Here is a 13610-nt window from a genome sequence, read left to right as displayed (position 1 = left end):
TGTGGGCACGCACGCTCACACACACGATGTGGCGGCTTGAAGGACGATCATATGTTGATTAAAAGACTTTAAAAACAGTATGAATATTAAAAGTAATCATTGGGAAAAACCGAAAAGGTGAAATCTGCTGCAGAGTGAAAAATTAAATCCATTTTTTAAAATGTCCCCACAAGTTTCAGCTTTCCCTCCTCGACTCTCAGCTCTGGTGTTGCATGAGTGTTGCGTATGTTTTCCCCGCCTGGGATTTCTCATGCTCTGTCATGAGCAGAATTTGGGGAGGGGAGAGGAGGGGAGGGGAGGGGAGGGGAGGGGAGTTTTGAATAATTATAGTTATCAGACTTGGGTACACACAACACACACACACAGTCCTCAGAGATAGTTTTTTTGCATAGTAAACAATTCCAAGGTGTAGTTATGAGGAGGGTTTTATGCATAATTAATCAATACTGGCTTCACACACACACACACACACACACACACACACTAACTCACCCACACTCAGTCCTCGAGCCCACACACGCTCTGCAGAGTTGAACTCAAACAGGCTCATGCAGACAACAGTACTGAACACACGGCGTCTCCACACAAAGACGCTGCTGTGAATTCTGTTCTTTAACACACGGCCTGAAGTACGTGCACGCTGAGTATCACAGCTGTGGGTGAACGTCCAGCGTCTCCCTCCTGGACATCCCACACAGCCACCAGAGGTTCAGTGAGGCTGAGGCGTCGGATGTGTTTGAGGTCAGATCTCCGTGCAGGTCCGACGAGCTTCTCTGCTCCAGCCTCGGCTCGTAGTTGACAGATTCCAGAAAGTTCCTGCTCAGAGCCAAAAAAAGCATTGCACCCATAAAACACTGACACTCATTTTTAGTGTTACCACTAGATTGACCCAGGCTAGCCGTGCTAAATTAAGCTAACCAGTCAGAGTGATGTCACGTCCTCGATGTCACCTGTTTCACTGGACAGTGAGGCCTGTTGCTCATAGTGTGCTGGCCCTTATTCAGTCTGTATCTTTACATCATGACTGTCTGACTGACAGTTGAGTAACGCTGTTTTGGACGAGTCAAGCAGCCGCGGGGAGACGAGCAGACAAGCAGGCTAATAGCTGCTGTTATTTAGACGTTTATAATAGGGGGTGAATCCCCCTGTTGCTCTTTAGGCTATTTATAACGTGCTGGAGAGGCGACTGAACGGACTTGACGACACACTGCAGATACACACATGTTCACACACAGAGAACGAAACCCCCCGCACCAAAAAAAAAAAAAAAACCTCCTCAACCCTGCTGGACGCACTGAGGCCTCCGCCACTCAACCACAGCTCAGGCAGCCGAGCCGCGATCAAACCCAGAGAACCAGAGAGCAGGTTCAAACCCAGAGATGTCACATGTATTTGAGTGAAGCCGAAAAATGATCTACAGCTGCAGGAGCATGTTGTATTCAGGCTGAAAATGCTGATTCTGAATATTTTTAATGACATTACCTTAATAAGTAACCAGACAGCAACTTTTCTTTCCTGTTTCATATAAAAAAAGACTGCAGAGCTTCTGAAATCACACAAGAGAGAAAAAAAATCATTGCAATTTCAGAGGCTGCTTCTATTTTTAGCGTTTCTAGTCAAAATAAACTAGCAGTCCAAAAGGAAGAAAATGTGGACATCTAGAAAATCTAAACAGTAAATGTCAAAACATTTTAGTTTGGCCCTCAACAAGTTTTAAAGACGCGGCTCTCATTGCGGAAACCACAACAACACAAACTCTCTGTGGTCTGAAGAATGAGCCTCACATGTAAACACGTGTGTCCCTGACGGGTGGACTGCTGTCCAGTTTGGTGCAGCCGTCCATCCTCTGCTATTTCAGGTTGTGGATAAGATGTCTTCTTGTTGTCAAACCGCGGCTGTTGCAGCATGTGTTGTTGGCCTTACTGGTTAACCCCCGAGGGGCAAGAGAAGAGGAGGGTAAGAGAGATGTTTGAAGGTTTGTGATGTGAAAAAAGAGGAAGAGCGCCGAAACAAGAGGTGAGGAGGAAGAGGGAGACGGAGTGTGTGGACGTACAGACAGACAGAGAGAGGCCAAACGGAGACAAAAGCGAGCGCCTGGCTGGCTGAGTGGGTGACTGAAAGCTGGAAGCAGATCTGAACTCTTGTTAGCCGACAGCTGCGGGGTGACGGAGGGCTTCGCTGCGAGAAGCAGCTGCCGATAGAAAGAAAAACCGAGCAGCGACGACACTGACAGATGACACGCCGCGCTTCAAGGCCACATAACAGGACGGCGGACCGGCGAAGAGGATGATTTATGAGCTGAATAAATTCTTTCAGCAGCTCTAATGAGCTCTGACATGACACATGGATCAAGAAAATTTATTGAGGGATTTTATTTCTTTTATTATTCTGTTTGTTTTGTCCGCCCATCAAGCACACTGCTGTAAAACGCCGTCACACCACTGCGTTCACGCCGCAGGGCGCTCCAACAGTACGCTTCAGTTCAGGCGTTCAGTTTAGCTGATAGCTGCTCTCAGAGTGACTGACTGGCACAGTTTGATTGATGCGTCACATGTTTAAGTGTTAGGTGTTAAACTGTGTTTCCCGTGTTGAATATGCAGAGTTTGGAATGGGACTCGTGAGTGTTCCAACAGCGCCGATCACTCCCATAATTCACCGTCAACGTTGATTTCAGGTCATTAGTTTGATTGCTGAGTGTTTGTTTCTATTATAATACAGTGACAGAAGCATCAAATGCTCACAGAAAAGACTAATTCAGCATATCTTTGCAGACGTGTTTCCAGATACAGGTCTTCAGGTGACAGCTTAGGTCTCAGTGGTTAATTTCATGGTTCTGATGTGTTTGTGGTGCAGATTTTCCAAACTAAGCTGATATTCAGGCTTATATTCAGACACTGTATGAAATACTAAAAACAATCCTCCTCTGTGAAAAGAAGATTTGAATTGTTAAGCAGTGAAATGCTCATTTCAGCACAGCCTCACTTGGTCCGGTCTGACTGTGTGCTGATAGATTCATATTGATGTTGACATTAATCCTGTTGGTGTGACCACAGCGGTAAAGGCAACGTGTTTCTGGTCCTTCACTAATGAGTCGCAGCCTTCCTCCACCCGCCTCGACTCCACCCGCCCCGGCTCCACCCAGGCTCCATCGCGCTGCAGAAATCTGAATATTCTGGCTTTAAACAATTTACTGACAGTTTAGTGGCAAGTAACTTTTCGGTGCCCACATCCGTGTTTTGGTTTTCAGGTGCGTAGGCGGCTGGTTTGTGATCTGTTTACCTGCTGGTATATTTGGCGTACTGTAAATTCAGTCTTTGGGGAGAAGCAGCACATAAACTCCCAGCGATCGTTGCATAAAAGCCAAAGCACTCTGGAGACCTCCTGTACTGTGTTTATGTGTGATGTAGTGAAGCCTCACCTACTTACTGCATCAATATTGTATTCATATTGGCAGTCAAACATGCCCTCTCGTCTGTTATTGTTGCATTATGGTGTTTGGAAGTGAGCCGCTGAGCCAGAGCTGCGTCCCCTGTGAGATCAGCTGTAAATGGATTGTGGTTTTGTTGTGGTGGTGTTATTCTGGGGTTATTTTTGGCTCGGGCTGGCCCACACTGGCCTTTATTCAGGCTGAAAACTGCAGCAGCACCTTGATGTTTTTCAGCTGTAATGACAACAGCACTGACGAGCAAAAAAACTCTAACATTTACACACTTTGACTGCAGTCTGATTGTTTTCCTGGCGCTCCTTCCAGCGGCTTCCTGCGGGAGAAAGGGGCCATTTCCTGTGACCTTTCACCTCCAGCATCAACACCTGTTTCCTACTTCCTGTTATTGCCTCCCAACACAGGAAGTTCACCATAAATGTCAGGAAAACGTGGAGTCTGGCTCACTGTGTCAGATGATGAAGAGGTGGGAGTGTAAGACTTAGTTGGCAAGAGAGAAATAATTCAGCTTCAGCCAAAAAATGAGTCAAAGGCACCAACAGTCAGGGAAAGTTCTGTGTTGTTGTTGCCGATCAATGAATGAATGAAAGAATGGGGATGGGCTTTGATAGCATCAATTGAAGCCTTTCAGATTTCTTATCAACATATATGCATTTCCCTGGAAGCAGCTTCCTGCTGCAGCTGGAAATAACTCCACGAGAGTCGCGAGCGTCAACCAGAACAATAAAGTTTTGGAGCAGATTGACAAACAGAGCTGAAGCTCTGTAAATCCAAGGAAAGCTGCAGAAATGTGTGATAATTCTCTGTAGGTTCGTCACTGCAGCGACCTGTGTCACCGTCACATCATCACTTGATTGTTATCGTAGAAATATTGATTATATCCCCTTTAATGAGCATAGATTTAAAAAAAACAAGTGCACTGACGACGCATCTGTTCTGCTGCTGTGATCAGGCTGTTATGCTCTGAGCTCTTTACAGTATGTTCCTTTCTTACCTTCTTACATAAGGTTTTATCTACTCTTTCCTGTCAGTCCTGTGATTTGCAGCCTCTGCCTCGCTGCTGAGTCAGCACAATAACACGCTGTCTCTCCCTCTGTGTCTCTTATCTGCTCCAAACCGTGATGATTGAGTATCTGCATCATATCATCTCTGCAGTAATTCACTGTTTTACACAGATGAGCACCGCGCGCAGAAGACTCAGGTTCACTTTCCCACTTCCTGTCACTGTTTCTTCTTTCTCTAAGACGTTATCTACGAGCAGGGAATGCACAAGAAAAGTGAGGAGGAGGGGGATTAGCTGGTGTGACGTACATGCAGAAGAAATCTCTGCCACATGGACGGTGGTTTCAGCAGAAGAGGAGGGTCTGTGCTGCTGCTGGGCTGCTGGACAGAAACAGTCAAACAGCAGCTCACATATCACAGCAGACAAAAATGGACGATGTGTTCAAGATTTAATGGCTGTTATTACACCCATCACTCCTCCTCCTCATGCCAGCTGTGTATATTCTCATTAGTGACTTAGTATTAGACGACTGGGAGGTGAATGCATGTAGGTTAGTCTCCCAGAGTAATTTCTCCTCTTATACTGTCAGTAGTTGTTGTTGTTTACATTTTATTATTTGTTACGAACACACACCAGTTGTGTGAGTGATCGTCGACCTCCTCGAAAAGTGAAAACAAGAAAGAGTTGCATCATTTTGAGAGGAGAGGAAGTGAAGACGAGAGTCAGTGTGAAGGATTACAGCGACAGACAGGAGGAGGAAAACTCTGCCGTCATGAGATCTCACCCCAACAACTCAACAAGCACGCGAGCATATTCTGCGTGTGCTGCTTCCAGCACGAACACATGATGTGTACGTCAGCGTCAAATGGAAACAGTTCAGATACTCTATGCATCAGTTTTTAACATTCAGCTAACGTGTCTGGTATCTCTGGAAACTTGGAGCCGACATTGCAGTTTTTTGGGTCTGAATACGTTTTGGCTGCACTGCATGCATGTAATGATGGAGGGTCGAGCCGATCAAAGGAAGCACACGCCGCGTTCAACGGTCACCAAAGAAGTGATTCATGCTCTGAGCTGACAGTCGTTCATTAACGCATCCATCTCATTTACAAATCAGGAGCGTTCTGGTGATTCAAGCTGTAATTACTTCCTTGACATTCACATGAAAATCATGTGTCTCTGTGTACGTGCGCTGTGCGTGTTCATGCAAATCATGCCTGAAATCTGTGCGTGCGTACATGTTAGAACGTGGGTATAAGCAGGTTATATTTGTGTGTGTGTGTGTGTGTGTGCGTGTGCGTGCGTGTGTGTGTGCGTGTGTGTGTGCGTGAATGTCCCCTCGCTGTCAGTTATTGTAGCCCGGCTCTTCTGTCCTGTTGTTATTTTTAACCTGCAGGGGGTTTCTGCACTCCTGGATGGGCCAGAGAATGAAAGGAGAAAGGCAGCAAGAGAGACAGAAAAAGAGGGATGACACAGACGAGATAGACGGGTGACAAGGGTGAGAATAGAGAGAGAGAGAGAGCGAGGCAGAGGCAGAGAAGGGAGAGAGAGAGGCGACTAAGCCTGTGGATCAGGGGGAGGCAGATTAAGCTAAAGTCCCCTGCTTAAGACTTCAAAGTTCAAACTCCAGTAGCCTCAACAGTTGTCCGCTGTCCTCCACTCGCCGTGTGTGTGTGTGTGTGAGTGTGTAGGTACACGTACATGTTCATGCACACGCACATCTCAGAGAACATGTGTGTCTGTGTACAAGTGAAATGACAACACTGACAAACAACCTTGTGACCTGGATGGAACGCCACACAAAGTTTGGACAAGAGGTCATAGAGAGAGACAGAAGAGGAAAGGAAGGAAAGGAAGGAAAGGAAGGAAAGGATGGAAAGGAAGGAAAGGAAGGAAAGGAAGGAAAGGATGGACAGATGAAGGAGTGAGGAGAGATGAATGAAAAACCAATAATACAACCCTGAATTAAAGCCAAGGATGTTCTGTTTAGAAGATAATGGTGAACGTATTTTAAACTAATCTGAAGGCGAGGAGGCCAGAGAGGCAGCGGGCTGAAGCCGTGTGTGTGTGTGTGTGTGTGTGTGTGTGTGTGTGTGTGTGTGGGTGTGTGTGTGTGTGTGTGTGTGTGTGTGTGTGTGTGTGTGTGTGTGCTTGTGCGCGTGTGCGTGTGTGTGTGCGTGTGCATGCCTTCATAGTTTGCTTGTTTCCTCATTTGTTAATTGAGGCATTGTGCTCTCAGATTTCCATGCTTTCATGAACTCAACACTCTGGTTTTTATCACTACTACTAATCTGTGCAACACACACACACACACACACAGACTGCACACACACACACACACACACACACACAGGCTGTACACACAGTGCATATATGTATTTACAGACACACAAAATGACTTACATGCTTTAGTTGATGAAGCAAAGCGAACCTTTGCCCCCTCGACCTCGCTGTGTGTCTGCTTAAAGGGCGACTTCAGGACAACAGACAGACTTTATAGCATTTTTATCAAGTCGCCTGTAGTTACCACGGTCAACCGTCAGTCCCATTCACCTCTGACATCTGACTAAACCACCAGTGGCTCCTCCCTGACCAGTGGCATTGGGAAGCTGGACCAATCAGTGAGCTGCATGGATGTAATGATGGAGGCAAGCAGATATTTAGCTGTATTGTGAATATGAATTCAGTCTCCTGCTAAGTAATTCAGATTTACTCCCCCTGAAAACAACCCAAACCCAAGGAGATGTCAGATGAGCCCTGTCAGGTCATGACGAGCGGAGCCAAATTAGCGGGCCGGCTGGATGAGGAACAGGATCGTTACTGTGGGGTTCAGTGTCCCACGATCGCTGAACGTCTTTTCTGTCTATTGAAGCTGTAAAAACAAATTTAAAGATTGTTCACTCAAAGTATTAACAGTTTGCTGTTTGACAGTTTTTTTCATTCATTAACCCCGAACACTCAGACTCTGAACTTGTTCCAAATTGCTCCAGAATCAAATCACCCCGCTCTGCTGGGGGCATCGATTTGGACTTACCTGCTAAGCCGGCATCCCTGCTGAAGTCAACACTTCCCACCCCTTCTCCTGCGCCGTTTGCCTGAGCGTATTCTTTAACAGGAGATTGGCTGCGACCTTCGACCTCAGCTCGGCAGCTGCAGCAACAGGACGTTGTAGTCAGCAGCTGGATGGATGCCAAACCCTCCTCTCCTCCTCATCTGTGGAAAAGTTTCTCCCGACAGATATGAAGCTCGAGAAATAAAACAAAAAGGGAGACACCAGAGATGAGGAAAGGCAGGAAAAACTTCAGAAAAAAAGCCTAAAACCAGAGCATCTGAGGGGAAAAAAACATGAAAGAGGCGTCACTGCACGCTGCCAACTGTCACATAATCTTCTTCTTTGTGGCAGCTATGCAGAAAGGTGCTGGGAGCAGAGGATTGTGGGTAGGTAGGAGGCTGCTTGGCTGAGTCGGCCATTAGAGTGAGCCCAACCAACGGCGTCAGCGAAATGAAACCAGGATGAAGATGATGATTCCACATTAAAACACCCTTCAGATTGAGAGCGGGTTGCGTGTGTGGGAGCGTTTGACCTTGTGAGAAGAGGTTTGGTTTATTGAACACAGAGAATAAAAAGCCAAACAGAAGAAGAAATGAAAGTTTAAATGCTCAGCTAGATTGCAGCAGTAAAACACTGTGAAGGCTATGGGAGGAAGGGCAGGTTTGAACCTCTTCAAGGCTGAAAAAATAGATGGAAGGAGAGAAAAACGACAACATGTAAAGAGAGAAATGTGAGGAAAGAAAGCCGAGCAGGCGGAGGAGGAGCGGAGGCGAAGGGAGAACCTCATTAGCAGCAAATCAGTCGGATATAAAGATGGTAGATGTGATCATTAGGGCGGGGGGGCGGGGGGGGATCAGACATCGCTGTACGCCACTGTTTATCCTCCCACTTCTACACCAACACTGTGCATATGTGCCTCTGTGTGTGTGTGTTTCAGTGCAGTGTGCAGAGGATGAAAGGGTTCATGGGTAATATCTTTCTGGCTCCCTCCCTCCCTCGCTCTCTCGCTGCTTGTCACTTTTTTTTTTTTTAACCCTTGTCTCCATTTTTACCCCCCCCCCCCACGCTCACCGCAAAAACACCGTCGTGTTTCGTGGTCGTAACGTCGCCACTCGAACAGAAACGCGCTGGAATATTTTCAGATGCAAAATTCGACGTCTGAATGAGATTTAAGGCGGTGACGAAGGCCAGCGAGCGATATTTTTGTTGGCAAACGGTTTGCAAAGCTCTCACAGCACAAACTGTAATCACATTATTAGGCTCAAGCAGAAAAAGAGAAGTATCTTAACAAATGTTTCCATCTGCTGGAGGCTTTTATCAAAAATACACCCAGAAATGGGATCATCAGTTCATGCGTTTTTAGTAAATAATGTGAATGTTGATCATCCGTTCACAGTGCAGATAGAGTCTCTAAAATGAGCAGGTTTTAAATGAAGTTTGGTGGAACGGCAGAGCAGCGTTCAGGCCACAGGTGATTCGTTTTGTGGTGCAGATCCTGATGGAAAAACTGTTGAAATGTGCACCCGTATTCTTTTTGACAGATTTATCTTTAAATCCTTGCTCACGCACAGGTCTGCTGTGTAAAGCCCCGTCTCTGCAGAGTGCACACATGCACGAGCCTGATCTCCACTCCTGCACTCAAATCAGCTGTGGGCTGATATGTAAAACATTTTAAATAATTTTATGGAGGATTGTGCAGAGGGCGGATGGCTTTAAATTTAAGTGATGATATGTATGTTTTGCTAAAATAGCTGACATGTTTTCTGACAGTCATGTGATCATTAACAGCAGAGCAGCAGAAGCTCATTGGTTTGAACATCGATTTGATTATTTTCCTTGTGGTTTTGCACACATTTACCTTTGCCACTTTAGGGCGGCAGATTGTAGCAGAGACTCTGATAGCAGCAGGACGTAAACAGACACGTCGAAGGTGCCTCGCAGAAACAACACTAATCAGTGGAAACAGACTGCAAACTTCCACTCGTCCTGAGAGAAACGATGAAGGAACAAAGGACGTCGCACCTGTTAATCCTCACAGAGAGACACGGGGACGCCTCCCAAAGAAAGAGCCACAGGAGGAGGATAACTGGAATATTTAGCTGATGCTTGACGCTGTCTGCAGCTTTGAAGTCGCTCACATTATCGGCTCCATACTGCCTCTCGCTAATTTTCTGTTCCTGTGTAAATTCATCTCCCGCCTCGCAGAAAGCCGCGGTGCCGTGGAACGCAGCACGGCAGCAAACCGCTGCACGGAGGCTGCTGCCGCGCAGATGTTGTTCGGCTTAAAACTGCAGCAAACAGAGGGAGGCGGCGAGGGAGGAGGGATAAGGGAGAGGGTGAGACAGGGAGGATAATTGGGCTGGCCTTTGCATTTTTCTATTGTAAGTTGAATCGATCCGTCTTTCTTTGGATTTTTCTTTTTTCCTTCTCGTCTTTCTTTATTTCTCTCTGCGTGGAAAGACAGAAAAAACAGTCCCTCCTCCTCGCGTCTCTCAGTTTGCTGAATTGATCACCCCCTCCGTCTCTCTCTGTCTCTTTCACTTTATGGTCCTCTTTTCTTTATCAAGGCCAAGTCTTTGTATCTCCTCAGCCCTCCCTCCTCCTGTTCCTCCAGCCCACACTCTCTCTTTCTGCTCTCAATATGAATATTCGACATACCGACGGCAGATAGCGGCGGTAGTTTTGTCGGGAGTTGCTCTGCAGAGAGTGGAATCAATGCTAAGAGGAGAAGTCGCCGCATTCGTACCCACATTTATTTACCAGGCGACTAACGTGCAGCAGAAGTCGATAGCATCTCCTGCAGGTGGCCTTGTTTGTGAAACACAACATCGGGAAAACGGTTTCTAGCGTTTTGTTCGAGCTGAAGTAACAGATTTCGCTGCAGCAGAAGTTTTTTTTGTCGAATATTAGCGGGGTCTCGCACCTTCCTCTGGTCTGCCTCCATTCAGCAAAGTGATGCTTTCATTGTGCAGCTCAGTGCTGCAGCAGCGCCATGCGTCACTCGCTGCCTACGTCAAAAGAGCAACAGTGAACCCTTCAAACAGCAGGTTCACTCAGACCTCACGCCTGTCTGTCTGTGATCTGATGGAACAGGGAGGCTCAGACATCAGGGTCCAGCTCCAAAACTGCACTGTCTTGAAGAGTCTGTTTGGGGCTAAGTCCTCTCTCTCTCCTGCTTTATCGTTTTCCCAATTTACAGTGATAGATTGGACAAAAGTACGTCAAATTTTTCTTTCCAAATTGGGAAAATGAAGCAAAATGAAAGTGTTCAGGTGGATCATTGTGTCTGATGGGAGCATTTTTCACTGTTTTATCAACTGAACAATCGATCTCTTCGTGGTGAAACTGATCGACTGATGAAAAAGTAATTAAAAGAACCTCATTAGTTGCACGCTCAGGTGAAAACGCTGCATTAGATTCACTTAAATTAACCGTTGATGGCGTCGCGCAGACGAGCGCCGCACTGCGGATCAGTTCTCCGTTAGCTGTGAGAAAGCGCGGCGTCCGCTCACCGACCGCCACCGCCACCGTTTGGACACGGAGAGTGTGTGTTCGTGAGCGTGTGTGTAGGTGTGTGTGTCATCGCCTCACTCCCTTTCACTACCCTTTGAATGCTGGAGCTGTGTTTCCATGGCAACGCTGACCCCTGGGAGTCGGTGTTATTTTTTTCACACAAGTAGCCTCTTTCTCCTCCCCCTCTCTCCCTCCCTCTCCCTCTCTCCTCCATCCTCCCCTCCCACTCCATTTACCTCTCTCTACCTCTTCGTCTCCTCTTCAACTTGCGCTTCATTTCTTCCTCCTGTTTTCTCTCCATTATGGACAGAAAGGAGTGAAAAACACTCTTTATTAGTGTGTGTTCAGGTGGTGGAGGCGCTGTCATTGTGCAGTCCATAATGGCGTGTGTCAGGACGCCTTTACACCGCCGACACACACGCACACACACACACACACACACACACACACACACACACAGAGTACACCAGGAACTGTCTCTGTATTCAAACGTGCTTCAGTCTCTTCTCTCTCTGCATCTTTTCTTTGGCTCTTTTTGTCCCCCGTCCTTCTCAAGGACGCCTCTGAAAAGCAGCTCCTGACAGAGTCCTTTTCAGCGCCGACCTTGCCTGTAAAGTCTCCTCTTCAGCTAAACGATGTGTTCGCAGCTTTCGCGTGAAAAACGACGATTTTTCATCACCAATCTCCATCACGTAACTCTTCATTTTCTCATTGTGCTGCGTGTTTCGAATCCAGGAGGGGTTGCTGTCATGTGTGTTTACTGGTAACATCACAGGTGTGACATGTGTGTCTTTATTCGTCTTTCTGTAAACACAGTGTAGAAAACACTCTTTGTAGAAAAGCTCACTTCACGCTGCCTCTGCTCCTTCTTCTACACCCTCCCTCCATGACTTTAGTTTAGAGTTAAATGTCCAATCAGTGAAGGAGCACGTCTCTCTCTTGTTTCCTGTGTCCAGGTAACCTCATGTGATGCTTGCTTGTATTTTGTAAATCACTGATCAGCTAAAGCAGATTTTCTATGATTGTGATAAAACATCTGTCACAGAGAAATAACGCAGGATTTTTTTTCCTTTTTTTCTCCAATCCCCCCGCCCCTCCCACCAGGCCAAGCTCATCGTCCCCAACAGCACGGCTGGGCTGATCATCGGTAAAGGTGGAGCTACAGTCAAGGCGGTGATGGAGCAGTCTGGGGCGTGGGTCCAGCTATCCCAAAAGCCTGAGGGCATAAACCTGCAGGAACGCGTGGTCACCATCAGCGGGGAGCCGGAGCAGAACCGTAAAGCCGTGGAGATCATCGTCCAGAAGATCCAGGAAGATCCACAGAGCTCCTCCTGCCTCAACATCTCGTACTCCAACATCACAGGGCCCGTCGCCAACTCCAACCCCACTGGCTCCCCGTACGCCAACTCAACCGAGGTCATGCCGGCTGCGGCAGCCGCGGCGGCGGCCACGGCTTCCTCTCTGCTCGGCCAAGCCAGCCTGGCGGGGGTCGGGGCCTTCCCGACCACCATGTCCAGCCTCTCGGGCAACGACCTGCTGGCCATCACCTCGGCCCTCAACACTCTGGCCAGCTACGGCTACAACACCAACTCCCTGGGCCTGGGGCTGAACCCCGCTGCAGCTTCAGGGGTGTTAGCCGCAGTAGCAGCTAATGCTAACCCCGCAGCAGCTGCCGCAGCTAATTTGTTAGCGTCCTACGCCAGCGATGCATCCACCAGCGCAGCTCACCCGGCGGCTGGTCTCGGAGGCTTCTCCTTGGGATCCCTGGCTGCCGCTACAGGCGCCACCAACGGCTACTTAAGCGCCGCGTCGCCACTGGTCGCATCATCTCTACTGGCCACAGAGAAGCTAGCAGAAGGAGCAAAGGAAGTGGTCGAGATTGCCGTGCCAGAAAATCTGGTGGGAGCCATCTTGGGGAAAGGAGGGAAGACGCTAGTGGAGTACCAGGAGCTGACCGGCGCCAGAATCCAGATCTCCAAGAAAGGCGAGTTCATCCCTGGAACTCGGAACAGGAAGGTGACCATCACGGGTTCCCAGGCCGCCACACAGGCCGCACAGTACCTGATCAGCCAGCGAATCACCTACGAGCAGGGGGTACGTGCCACCAACCCACAGAAGGTGGGCTAAACCTGACAGCCAATGAGAAACGAGGAGGAAAAGAGGAAAAAAAAAAAAGAGTGGGGGCTTGGGGGAGGAGTATAAAAAAGTGAGAGTGAGAATGGAAAAAGGAGAGGAGCGCAAGAATGTCAGAAGGAATCGTCCGCGCCGTTTTCTTCTGCGTGTTTTCAGTATTCTCTATTAAAAAAATTTTGACGCGAAGCAAAAATGTGCTGAGAAGACGAGGAGGGAGAGGAGCGAGTTATCACGCTGAAAAACCAAGAAAAAAATGTGTAACATGTAAATAAGGTTTTATTACTTAACGTCTTGACCTTTCGGGATTTTTTATTGTTTTGTTTTATTGTTTTGTTTTGTTTAGTAACTTAAGCTGTCTGTTTGTTCGTTCGTGTATTGTGTGGACAGAGCTGAATGCCATGCCATGTAGACAGGCCGACTGCCTGAGAGGCTGCAGGAGGTGGGGGGAGGGAGGGAGGGGCATGGGC

The 13610-nt window shown here is 47.7% G+C and overlaps 1 protein-coding gene across 2 annotated transcripts in view; it reads left to right on the top strand.

Annotated features, from left to right (window-relative positions):
- Nucleotides 1-13380, top strand: part of nova2 (NOVA alternative splicing regulator 2) — a 65602-nt gene extending 52222 nt beyond the window's left edge. For both annotated transcript variants that reach the window (XM_076734493.1, XM_076734494.1), the window contains one exon: nucleotides 12115-13380. In XM_076734493.1, coding sequence (XP_076590608.1) covers nucleotides 12115-13137 — 1023 coding nt within the window. In that variant the 3' untranslated portion in view covers nucleotides 13138-13380. The remainder of the gene's footprint in view (nucleotides 1-12114) is intronic.
- Nucleotides 13381-13610: the final 230 nt, after the last annotated feature.

Source organism: Chaetodon auriga, chromosome 7 (genome assembly GCF_051107435.1).
Source record: "Chaetodon auriga isolate fChaAug3 chromosome 7, fChaAug3.hap1, whole genome shotgun sequence".
In the NCBI taxonomy this organism is placed as follows: Eukaryota; Metazoa; Chordata; class Actinopteri; order Chaetodontiformes; family Chaetodontidae; genus Chaetodon; species Chaetodon auriga.
This window is presented reverse-complemented; position numbering and strand designations above follow the sequence as displayed.